This window comes from Aythya ferina, assembly GCF_964211825.1.
Source record: "Aythya ferina genome assembly, chromosome: 17".
Classification (NCBI taxonomy): domain Eukaryota; kingdom Metazoa; phylum Chordata; class Aves; order Anseriformes; family Anatidae; genus Aythya; species Aythya ferina.
Genome location: NC_140316.1, coordinates 12302947 through 12315539, shown reverse-complemented (window position 1 = coordinate 12315539; position 12593 = coordinate 12302947). Strand labels below are relative to the sequence as shown.

Here is a 12593-nt window from a genome sequence, read left to right as displayed (position 1 = left end):
TCCTGTGAAGGTTCAGGGACAAGTGTCCTTTGTATTCTGGTGTGTTTTTACCTGTTTTTATTTATCTTACTAAGCCCATTGCTGGGTGCCACAGCCATGTCTCTTCCTGCTACCAGCGGGGCGCACGGGGCGATGGAGAAGCTGGAGCACAGAGATGCAGGGAGGACAACCGCTGTCTCACTCAGTTCCTCACGGTTCTTCTGACTCGTCCAGGCCTGTCTGAAAAAAAAAAAATCTTCCTCTTGCTTTAATTCTTTCCGAAATAAAAGAAAACGAAGGAAAACACCAGCCCCATCATCCTAACTAAACATCAATTCACCACCAGGAGAAGGTCACGGTGCTCCTGCACCTCCTTATAGCCTCTGTCCAGGGCAAAGCCATCAGGGAACATCTTTTATGTTTCCTCTCCCCTCCAAAAATCCCTGTTTGCCACCAAACCAAAACCCGAGTGAGTCTGGGTTTCTGACATTTTTCTTTATTGCTGGTTTTTGAAGCCATCTGCTTTTGTCCCATTTCATTTTCATCTCCTTATGTAAGAGCTTTTCAAGTAGGCCTAAAGTTTTCCATCATTAAATCATGAGTGCTGGCCCTGAATGTAGCGTTTTCCCACCTTCTGTTCCTTCAGCATCAGTGTGAATTATTGACCAGGGCAACTGCTGTCAGCCCTCATCACCACTGAAATCCTGAGGCGGGAAGCTGAACAGCCTGGCTTCTGTTTGTGCTATTTATTAACTTCTAATTGCCTCCCGAGCAGCAAGGCTTTCCAGGAGGAACTTCAGCAGAAACCACTCTCATTGGGCCCGGAGACCTTCAGGCTTTAGGAGCCAGCACATCTCTACCTCGTGCATGCAGCTGTAGGCTCGCTGTGCCTGGGTGCTGGCAGGGCTCTCAGGCTGGCGTGGATCCTTCTCCAGCCCAGGGACAGGAGCCTTTCGGACACCGTGAGCACCCGGACAGACAAACAGGGTTGCACAGGACCACAGACAGCCCAGGAGCATCCCCCACGATTTGGGGCAGCCTGAATGGATCTTTAAGCACCCTAAATGCTGTGCCTTATACCTGTAAGCACAGATGCCCATTGCTCCTTTGAGAAGGAAAATGGTATTATTATTATTACGTGTAAAACCCATTTCTGAGCCACAGAAAAGGCAGCTGAAGGGTCTCAGTGCAAAACCGGTAACAGCCCTCTAATGGGTTAAGTTCCACAGTCACACACATATCCCTCAGCCCCAGCACCTCAGCAGGAAGCCAGTTCCCCTTCACCACTTGCCCTGTGAAACAAAACCTCCTCCACATCCCCCTGCGGCACAGCCCCAGGCCCCTTTCCTCCTGTGGGCCACTTTCTGAGACAGCAGCACAAACCCTCGTGCTCCAAACAGCCCCCAGACATCCTCCAACACAACCTCCCATGCCAAAAAATAATCCTGTGGGTACAGACGTGGGTGGGGGTCTGATGGCTGCGGCCCCAGCCAAAGTCAACCAAAACCCACGGGACGGACATCAGGGGTAAAGCAATCCAGAGCAGCAAACAGCTACCAGCGCTTCTGTCCCAGCTGTTAATTAGGTAGAGCTAATTAGCTTCCCCAGTAATTCCCTACAGGGCTTGGGAGGGTTTATCCACCACCAGAACTTTTTCTTTTTCCAACCACAGCTGAACACTGTTTTTCTTGGCTGATATTCAAGGAGCATCGAAACCAAGGGGTGCATTTGGTGGCATTTGGTTAAGGGGTCCCAGAGCCATCCTTGGGGCCCAGGGTCCCCCAGCCCCTGGGTCCGTTCCCCACTCCTCAGGCCCAAACAGAGCTCCAGGAGGCTGTTTTGTTTTGGGAGGGTTTTCTGTTTCCCCTGCGAAAAGCCAACAAAAACAGTCTGGGGCACGCAGGGTCGGGGGAAGAAGCCTCGGTGGCCAAACACATCCCGCTGCCAGGAGAACCCGGGGGCTGTTTGATGTCTGGGGAGCTGCAGGCAGCAGCTCAGTAAAATAAAATGAAAATATAAATAAGAAAAATAAAAATAGGGGAAGAGGAAAAATCCCTCTTCTGAGATGCTTCAGGCTGCTGGGAGACACATTAATGATGGGGAAAGATAGGGAAACCGAGGCAAAGAGGGGGCTGTGACTCAGCCAGTGCACCCACCTGCAAGCCGTAGAAGCGTGCGATGCCCCTTGGGCTCCAGCCAGCAAACTCCCCCCTCACCCACCTGGGGCAGGGTCCTTCGGGCAGCCCCAGCACCACCGCTGGGTCCTGGGGGGGACACGATGCAACGTGGGGCCGACGCTGTGCCAGTGCCAAGGCCAGCCCAGGGCACACACCGCTGCTCCCACCTGCAGAGCCACCAGCAGCCCTTTTTCCCCCACTCTCAGCCCATTTTGCCGGGGGTTTCCCCAGCTGCACCCCGCCACCACGGGGTCCCCAACCCGCCCCGCTCCCACCCATACTGCGGCATCAACTGGCTCCTCCTGGGCTTACGCACGGAAAGAAGCAGGAGAGCTGTATTTTGCTGGCAAAGAAGCTTTTTTTTTTTTTTTTTTTTTTTTTTGGTTTGTTTGTTTGCCTTTTTATTATTTAAACAGTCAGGCAGTGTTCGGCCACTGCTGCCCACACCGCTTGCTGGTGGGCGCGCTGAGCAAAATAACAGTGAACAAACCCTTCACCTTCAGTAGAAGAAAACCACCCCTTCAGAGCAAGCTGCGTAAATATTTACACCTTGTGGTTTCTATGTACAGCCCCGTCTATCGTACAACTCACTTCAAAACAGCTATGCACAATTTGCTTGTACAAAAGATAGATATTTCCCCCCTCGGTACAGCTGAAACAATAAATTGCCCAATAATTTGCTTGCCAGTTTGTACAAACTACAAAGTCGGTTAACGTTACCTTTACACTGGGGTTGTTTTGTTTTTCTAACAGCTTAACGTGCCTTTCTCCTCCTTGGCTGCAGGATGGGGATGCATCACGGCCGGCAGCACGACGACTTGGGTGATTTGGGGCAAAAGCACGTGAAAACAGAGCCTTTGGCTGGCAGGAGGACGTGAGGGCAGGACGGGGAGGTGTCGCTTGCAGTGTTTGTGACTTGGAGGAGCAGCAGCTCCCCGCTTCCAGGTTCCCCCAAGGGCAGGACCCCGCTGAAGCCAACCCCACACGCGTACCCCACACAGGGCCAAACCTCCAGCATGGAACTGCTGCCACCAAGGCCCTTCCAGCCCTGTGGCACCACCAACCCCTCCTCAAAACACTGCCCTGCACAGGCCACACGCCCACACAGCCATCAGCCCCACGATGACAAAAAAGTACCTCACAAACCTCTCACCACTCTTGAAAACGCAGTGAGTCCCTCACAGCGCAGCCCTGGGCCGGGCCTCGGCTTCGCTTCAGTGCTCCCAGGCCTCTGGGCGAGCCCCACCAGCTCCAACCCCTCCTTCAGGCACACGAAGCCATGGTGGAAAGGGCAAAGAAAAGGGAATGGGGCCGTGTAACCTCCTCCTGCTGCATGGCGGCGTGAGGTGGTGCCTCAGCAGCTCCTCACTGCCCTTCCCCACCTCAGGCAGCAGGCCCCGAGCCCAGCCCAGCCCTCAGGATCACTTCTGGCTGGTGTGGGATGTCCCGAGGGGCCATGCCTTGGGGCAGAAGGGGACAAAACTGCCCCAGTTGGGTGGTGACAGGGCTTGTGAGGGCGACACCAAGGGTGTGGAACCCAAATGTCACCCACTGCCTCCCTTTGTGAGCCACAAGGTCAGGGAGCGCCGGCAGCCCCGCGCCTCGTCCCGCCGCCCGAGCTCAGCACCGTCTCCACAGCCAGGGCTGGTGCTGGGACAGCCTGTGAGGCCAGGGCTGTCCCCTCGGTGGAGAAAGCGAGCCCCAGCCATGGAGAAAATGAGCCAGGCTGTCCTCACGCCAGCTCCACCACCTCCACATCGCTCCTCCGCGCTTCTGGGCACCGTGGCCCTGCCAACCGCATCCGCTCTTCAGCAGCAACCTGCCCCTGGCTCGGCCTCTCCTCAAGACACCAAAGCAGCACACAGTATTGCTACTGTGCCAAGTGGTAACTTTATTCTTTGTTGTGTTTTTTTTTTTTTTTTTTTTTCTCTGTCTGAAAAGGTTAAGGAGGCGGCTTTGAAGATGGGTCGAATTTTGGATCCCAGCAAAATCTGCGACACTTTAATAGCGTTATGCCCAGACATCAGCTCTGTTAGCTTTACATCTCAGAGCCATGAAGACACCAGCAGCAATAACCTGGGAACTGAAAGACTTCCACATCGCTTGTGCATTGTCTTGTTTTTTTTTTTTTTCTTAAAAAAAAAAAAAAAGCACAACAGAAAAGACACAAACATTGATGAACATTAAAAACCTGTACATTGTAAAAAACGGAAAACAAAACAAAACGGAAAAAAAAAAAAAAAAAAAAAAAAAAACAAGCCCCAAACAAACAACAAACACCATCATTCTCTTGCTTTGAAATCAGAATCACCCTGGGAACATTGCAGGGGGAAAAGAAATAACCATCGAGAACGTGACAAGGCGATCCTCGCTGTCTGACACGCGGCGGATCAAAGAGCTGCTGGAAGGCGGCGCGGGCTGGCTCCCCCCGCAGCGGGAGAGGCGGAAAGTCTGTGCCGTGGTCTTGTTTCCTCTAGCGTATAGAATGCAAAGCATTTAATACATTTTTTGTGTTTTTTTTTTTTTTTTTTTTTTTGCCATTTTTCTCCCCCAGAGCGAGAAAGCAGAAGTGAATGAAAAAAAGTCTAATATTTTGTTCTTTAACCATGTAACTGCAGATATGATCCAACATCATGGAATGAAAAAAAAATAATGTAAAGTAGAGCATTCGTGTGTATCACAAAAATACAATAAAAACTTTTTTTTTCTTTTTTTCTTTTTTAAAGTTTCCTGTGAACTCCCTGCCATGCCGGCCTCCTGCCCACGCTGCCCCTGCACCCGGCCAGCTCTGGAGGGCTCTGGAGAATCAACGACTGCAACCAGCAAATGGATTCTGCTGAATTAGCAGAGGTGTGTGTAACGGGGGGCCCTGCAACCATGGCAAGATTTTCTTTTTTAAATCTAAGTTCATACATTCTCCTGACTTACAGACAACTTTGATGGATCACTCTTACCTTTTTTTTTTTTTCTTTTTTAAACATTTCCATACAATGGACAAACACATCAAAGCCTGTGTGTAAGAACAGAACCTCTTTTACAGCATGTAATACTGTGTTTTGTTTAAGTCCTTCCTTGCGTAAAATATTGACATAATTCACTGAAGGTATCAAAAATATACCCTGTAGACCAATACAATTTACAATTGCCTTTTCTCACCATTCAGAAAACAATGCACTTAAAGCAACCAAGCCCGTCCCCAGGCAGCGCGCGAGCCCCCCCCGGGGAAATCTCTTCCCACTCCAATTGCAGCCCGGGATATCCATCACCGAAGGGACCAGCTTTTTTTTCAGAAACGGATCTTCCCTCCCTCCCCTGCTCCTCCCAGCCGTGTTCAAAGCGCGTTGAGGCCAACGCGTCCCATCCCGTGCGGCCAGGACGATGGGCTCCCCACCCTCAGATCAGCCGGGGGAAACCAAACTGGGTTTGATCCTATTCAACAATTTTAAATCTTTTTTTTTTTTTTTTTTTTTTTAAACCGTCTCAAGGTTTTGTGTTTCCGTGGCACAGCCCCATGGAGCCCCTCACTCGGCGCCGTGGGAGCAGAGCGTCCGTGTGTGCGCGGCCCCGGGACGTGCGTGGCCGCTCAGTCCCTCTCTCGAGCGCGGGGTCACCGCTCAGCCATGCTGGCAAGGACAAAGGTGGGATCCTTGGGTTTTGTATCGTTAAGGCTTTTTTTTCTTTTTTTTTAGACTGAAGAGGATGCAGAAAATTCCAGATGTTGAGAACAAAACAAAACAAAAAAAAAGGAAAAATAAACCAACAACAAAAAAAAGTTGTCGCCCCCCCAAATTGGCTGGTTGGGAGAAGAAGGTTAAAAAAAAAAATAAAAATTAAAACCCAAAAAAAAGCTCTGCTCCTGCGTCTTTGCTCGTGAGAGCCAGCGGGGCCGGGGCGCTCGGTGCTCGCCCCGGGCAGCTCGCTCGCTCCCCGCGCCGTCGGTTTGGTCGCCGTCTCCCTGCCCCTGGCTCGCTTCATTCACTGTCCGAAAGGGTTTCGTACTGGGAGCAGAGCAGGGGCTTGGGCTCCTCGTCCCACGCGTGGTGCTGGCTGCCGGGCGTCCCCTGCGGCAGGGGGGCGGCGGGGGCTGCCGTCACCACCCCGCTGGGGAGCCGCATGGTGAGCGGGTTGTAGGGGAACGGCGTCGAGCCTGCGTGGGGAGGAGAGAGCGGGGGGTCAGCGCCGTGGGGCTCACCCAGGGGGCTGCTGTGGGGACACGTGGCCCCCCCGGGACCTACCTGCGGACGACGGCCGGTCCTCCCAGACACGGTTGGTGAGGGGCGTCCTCCGGTTGCAGTCCCCCTCCGAGTGCACCGAGGACACGGACGGCGGCCGCTCGCCGGAGGACAGACCCGGCGCTGGGGATTTGGCCTTGCGGCTGTTGGGCCTGGCAGCGATCTTTGGCTTTCCCCCTCCTCCTGCAAAGAGAAGCGCCCGCTCGTCACCAAGGCCCGCAGGGAGGCGGTCGCGGGATCCGGGCCGCGATGGTTTTTTGGGGTCGGGGAGGGGGGGAGGAGTGCATGCACCCAGCGCTTCCCCAGCACCACGCGCGGTTTGAAAGCCTGCAGCTGCGGGTGGTGGCGCGGGAGGGACAGGGATCCACGTGCCACACGCTGTGGCCAGATACAGGGACCCTGTGGCCACGAGGGTGCCGCCGCCCCGAGTGTATTCCCCGTCCCTGTGGTCCTTAATCAGCAAAATCAGCCAGATTTTGAAAGGCTTAAGGGCCAAAAGAGCCTGTGCTGGGTATGTTAGCCCAGCTAAGCAGGAGGAAGCTCCCGAAGGGGGACAGATGGACAGATGGGTGGGCTCTGTGTCCCACCCCACCGGCCCTGGGCAGCCTCTGCCGGGCGCAGGGAAGCGTGGGTGGAAGAAGCTGCTGGGTTCATGCAGTGGCCAGAGAAGCTTTTCTGCAGCAAGCCGGGGAGCGCCTGCTCTGAGCTGGCCTGGATGGTAACACGTGTCCCCGCGGCTTTGCCTCAGCATCACGCAGGGTTGAGGCTGCCCCCAGCACCACTGTGCCCTTAGTGGGTGTGCAAGGGACAAAAGCTCTCCCCGACCTGTCTCTGGTTCCCTTCCTTAGCTGGGGGTGTGCAGAATGTCCCTCCTGGCTCTGCTCCAGCCCCCCAAAGCTGAGCGACCCCTCTGCAGTGCCCGGCTGGGGCCCTCAGGTGCTAAGGCTCCGAGCACCCAGGGGCTCGCCTCCAGCCCTGGTCTCTGAAGACGTCCCTGACCTGTCCCTTCGGGCTCCCTTCAGCTCTTCCTCTCACTCCAGGCCCTGTCTGTCTCAGCCAGACCCTGCCCTGACACCCCTGAGCCTAGGGTGGGGAGGGAAGCGTGACCCTGCCCAGTGTCCCCTCGGCTGTCCTTTGGGAAGCCCAGCTCCGGGCACGCGCTGCCTGCTTGGACCCGGCATCCCCTCCTGCTGCCCGGGGCCGAGGCACAGCAAAAGGGGCTTTGCTGGGTGTGCTGGGCATGGGAGGGGGTTTTTCAGGCGGTTTGGGGTGGCTCTTTTAGGTTATGGCTTTGGTCTTTTGGGTGTGGGGTTCCCCCACCCTCCTTTACGTGATTTAAAAAAAGGGAGATATTAAAAAAAAACTGTAACAGACGGGGAAAGAGCACAGTCAGTGGTTTAGAGAAAGCAACAGCACCTTCCGAGACTATTAAATTAACATCAAACAAGACCAGGATTAATCAGCGGATTCACAAAGCTCAAAGCTGGGGCAGGGAGAAAAGAAAACCAAAATGAACAAAAACGGCAGGGCGGAGGGGGAATAAATCCACCCGCAAAAGGGAAAAAAAAAAAAAACAAAGGCTGAGAATTAATAACACAGAGAGAGCGAAGGTGGAGAGGGCTGCAGACCTGGCAAGGAGCGCACGTCCTCGTTTCGTCCATCAGCAGGAGTTATGGGCATAGCAGCGGGCAGGCTTGCACTGGCATTCAGAGAGTTAAAAGCATTGGCACTGAGAGGTGAGCGCTCTTCCCACTGCTCGTCATATTTACCCATTAGGGCTTTCCTAATTATTGCCTCCAACCCCATGTTGGTACTGGAATTCTCTTGGACCGACTGGCTCCTACAACTGATTAGCCCTGGGAGATACGGGAGGGGGAGGAAAGAGGGGGGCGGGAGATGGGGGGGCCAAATGAGAAGAAAGATGGGGGGACGGGGAAAGGGGAGAAAGGAGACAAGGGAGGAGGGAAGAAACAAACAGTCAGCACATTCTCGCAAAGCAACAAACTTTGTCATCTTGTTCTGTAAAGCTCTGCAAAGCACTCGGCGCGGGTTGGCCCCCCTCCTCCTCCTCCTCCTCCTCCTCCTCCTCCTCCTCCTCCTCCTCCTCCTCCTCCTCCTCCTCCCTTTTCCATCCCACCCCAGGGCTTGGCAGGGGCTGGCGGTGGGAAGGGAGCGCTGTGTACGTCTGCCTGGGGCCAGGGGCTTGGGGAGGGCTTGGAAGAAGTGGCGAAAGGGAGAGGGGTCTCTGCTGCACCCCGGGGAGGTGGCAGCACCAAGGGGGCTGCGCTCCCCACCCGGCTGGGAGCAGTGCGTGGGGAGGAGGAGACCCCCCCTGGGGTCTGTAAACGTAGGTGTGCGGAGAACTTTGAGGCTGGGGCAGTTTTCCGTGGAGGAAGAGACAGGGTAGGAAGAGGGGACGTTTGGAAAAACCCCATGGAACTGGATGGGAAAGAGGTGCCCTGGCTTAAGAGGTGGGAAGCAGCCCCCGGAGAGGGGCACAGACCAGGCTATGCTGGGGGAGAGGGCAGAGTCCTTCCAGCCCTCCTCGCGCAAGCCCCTCACCCATCCCACTCCCTTCCTCCCCATGGGGCTGGGGGCCCGCGGCGGACCAGGGCCCCCTCCCAGGCTCGGCCGTGGCTACGGGACAGGCTGCAGAGGCGAGGTGGTGGTGTCCGAGTGGTTGTGAGTGTCAGAAGCCATGCAGTTATGGTGCAGCGCCGCACAGGGACCAGAGGGCACTAGGCTCAGCCACGCGACCGTCATTCCCAACGCGGCGGTTACAGGGAACAAGCAAGGGCAAAATACAGACACAAAAACAGCGGGCTGGCGAGGGAAGCCCCCCGACAGCCCCCCAGCTCGCCCCGTCCTGGGGGGGTTCGTGCTGGGATCGCTGCCTCTCCGCTCACAAAGGGACGGCTCCCCTTGTCCTGCAAAGGGGCAAGGTCTCCCCGGGTCCCCCTCCAGCCAGACCCTGCTCCTCGGCTCCCTACGCTCTGCTCCTCCCTCCGGCACAGCAGGAGCAGCTTTAACCAGGGGAGGCTTTGGGGAGGTCAGGCTTCACCCCTAAACTCCGTCTGCCACGGACCATCGGGTCCCGGCTGCTGGCAGGAGCCGCTTCTTCCCAAGGAGGACACCACTGACGGCTTGCCTTGCCCTTCTACTCCACAAGTCCTTGCCCCCCTTCACCACAAGTCCTTGCCCTCCTACCCCACAAGTCCTTGGCCCCTACCCTACAAGTTCTTGCCCCCAGGCTGGGGCTCAGATCTCACCCCAGGGCGTATCAGCATGCTACGGATGCAGACCAGCACGGGAAGCGCGTGTGGCACCGCTGTGTGGCACCCCCCTGCTGCTGTGCAGCCCCCGGCTCCTTCCCTTGGTCATTCCTCCTCTTAATTATTAATGTAACAACCTGGAGGTGTCCCCGCTGTAGGAGGGTGTTAATACTTGATTAAGTATTAATTAATACTCGTCAGTGGGGATTCGTTGGAGAAAGCTGCGCTGCTGGCAGGGCTGGATCCCCGGGGGTGATGGGGGCAGGCAGGATGTATAGGATGTGCCTCCTGCCCTCTGGGACAGCAGCCTGGTCCCAGAGCCCCAGCCACGCCACGGGACCTTCACACAGATGAGATGGCAAGGGCTGGGTGCTGCTGTGAAACCCCGCAGAAGGCTCTCCTGGTGCCATTTGTGTGCCCGCACCGACATTTCTGCAGCTGTGCGGGACGCAGATGGCAGCAGCTCAACAGCCTCCGTGCCACCCTCCTGCCTCGGGCTGGCCCGTCCCATGTCTGGGAAGCCCACGCTGCCTGCCCGATCCTATGGGGCTGCTTTCGGCCCCTTTTTGCCAAAACCCCTTCCTTGAGCCTCTCTCTCTCCTCTTCTCCCAGCGGGGCAGAAAGCCACGGGTGCAGCAGGCCTGGGGAGGGTGCGGTGCCTCTCGGGAAGCCCCTAACCCCCCATTTCAGCTCCTGCTTTGCCCTTCAGCTCAGCTTTTAACCTCTCCTCAAACCCCGCAAGGCTTTCAGAGGAATCGCACTGGGAGCTACAGAGAGTACCAGGGCTCCACTCTCTCACCAGCCACAGCGCTCGGTATTACAGCACAACGAAACAAGGAAATGCCAAAATCTACCGAGCCTCCTGCTCGTCCCAGCGGTGAGCTCTGCATGGAGTGAGGTACGGTACAGAGACAGCGCGAGAGTTACCTGCTCCGGTAATCGCTGGCATATTGAAAATCTCTGTCCCAGGCTGCCCAACATCTGGAGAAAAACAAAGAAGCTCTTCAGTACGGAGAGCAGCACATGCAGGCTGGCCCAGCCCTGATGAGACCTCGCTGAGCCCATCACAGCACCGAGGGGTTGGCAGCAGCAGGAGCAGGTCTGCAGGTGCTGGCTGGGACCATAAATACCGCCTGGGCCACAGCAGGCACGTCTCATCAGCTGGGCAAGGGCAGAAAAGCAGAGCCCAGAGACCCAGGGTGATGTCCACGCTCAGTGCTGAGCTCTCTCCCTCCCTCCCTCCGGCCCTGCGGATTACGAGCTCTGTGAAGTTAAAGCCTCTCCTGCCTATGGGATTTCCAAAGGCTCACATCCCCACATCCAGGGAGCAGGTCTGGGCAGTGGGGAGGGCGAGGAGGAGGAGAAGAAACGTTAAATCAATATTTTCCCTTTTAGCTGAGCTGTTTGGCTTGGATATCGCTTTCCTTAGAATAACAGAAATCCTCATCAAATGAGAGGTGTTTCCTATTTCTGTATATTTTCCCTTGATAAGGAAATGTGTGGAAGGTCACAGGGTTCAGCCACACGTCCCCAAAGGGGCATAACAATGCTGTTGGCTCATGGTAACATCATCCAGGAGACGAGACAGCTTGGTCGCTCTTATCCAATGCAGCTGTTGTAAGATGGATTCAAATTGAATTAGTATTGACTGTATAATGCTGGGCTAAATTAAATTATGATCCTATCTACTCTATTAGTGGTTAATGAATGAATGGGCTGAATTTCTAATATAAGCCAGCCTGGTTAGTTTTACAGAGCTATACCAATATTGATGTAAGGATTAAAGTAACAGTTGGGGGAGATGCATCTCAAGGAGGGAGGATTCAGCTTGGCTGGCCATTCATTAAAATATCAATTGTTCTTAAGTCTCCTCCATGCTCAGCTCATTATTTCCTTCCTCTTGAGGTTATCTGACACTGCCACACGGGTGAGACTGACAGCTCCACAGCAGGGAGATGTGCGGCTGGGAAACCTCCCAGATGCACAACGCCACTGCTGGCACCAGCAGGGCTGGGGAGGCTCAACCTAAAAAGCATTTGGCACTTGCACTGCCCAAAAAAGCATGGGATGGTTTTGGGAGCTCCCAGCCTGTAATGCAGCAGCACCCGTTCCCAAATCTCCCTTGTTTAATGTGTCCTCAAAGCTTTCCCCCTAGTGCCCCCATATACGCTCCCCACATGTCCTTACTGTACTCCGTCTCATTTTTGTTGGTCGTGCTGAGCTTCTTGATGATCTCCTGTTTCTTGGACTTCACCATGGCAGAGTTGCTCTCCGTCAGCTTGCTGAAGAACGCTGGAGGCTGCGTGTTGTTTCCTGGGGACTTGGACCCCATCCTGCAAAGCAAAAATCCATCAGCAACCTCTGCAAGGCCAGAGTCACAAAGTCCCACCTCGTGAGGCCTCTTCCTTTAGGGCAACTCTTCCTCATCAGCCTGGGGCTCCTGAGATATTTGGGATTTCCAACCTTTCTCCCTGTCCCTCCCATGAATGTACTGCACAGAGCTGCAGCACCCTTACAGGTGTGTAAGGATCTGGGATGTGACTCTGCTTTTGGATGCAAGAGAAAATCTTCTGCCTGAGTACTTCCCACCTAGCAATGAGTGAGCCCAAGTGCCCTTCTCAGACCTAAAGCTCAGCTCCCTACCAGCAGATCTCTTGCTCAGCCCAACACTCAGGGAGACAATTTCTACAGTGAGACGTTTCAGCTGGGACTGGCGAAGGCGTTCAGGGGAGGGGATTTGGGGGGACGCAGGGGGGCTGCTGGGATAAAGCGACAAAGGGGGACGGGACGTGGCTGGGCTGTAGTGCAGAGCATTGGGCCAAAATCGTGGTTGTATGTCTAGGAGGAGGATGAGCATGGAGGCCAGCTCCTCGGAAAGGTTTCGGTAGCCAGCTGGCCCCTGCTGCTGGATTATGGGAGCTGTGAGGAGGGGA

The 12593-nt window shown here is 55.2% G+C and overlaps 1 protein-coding gene across 12 annotated transcripts in view; it reads right to left on the bottom strand.

The window, feature by feature from the left end:
- Positions 1-4029: 4029 nt before the first annotated feature.
- Positions 4030-12593, bottom strand: part of NCOR2 (nuclear receptor corepressor 2) — a 223944-nt gene continuing 215380 nt past the window's right edge. For 9 of the 12 annotated variants that reach the window (XM_084539360.1, XM_084539364.1, XM_084539366.1 and 6 more), the window contains 5 exons: positions 11848-11993; positions 10588-10641; positions 8017-8244; positions 6392-6571; positions 4030-6303 (listed from right to left, as the gene is read on the bottom strand). In XM_084539360.1, coding sequence (XP_084395486.1) covers positions 6128-6303; positions 6392-6571; positions 8017-8244; positions 10588-10641; positions 11848-11993 — 784 coding nt within the window. In that variant the 3' untranslated portion in view covers positions 4030-6127. The remainder of the gene's footprint in view (positions 6304-6391; positions 6572-8016; positions 8245-10587; positions 10642-11847; positions 11994-12593) is intronic. The other 3 variants (XM_084539369.1, XM_084539363.1, XM_084539361.1) reach the window with 2 other exon arrangements.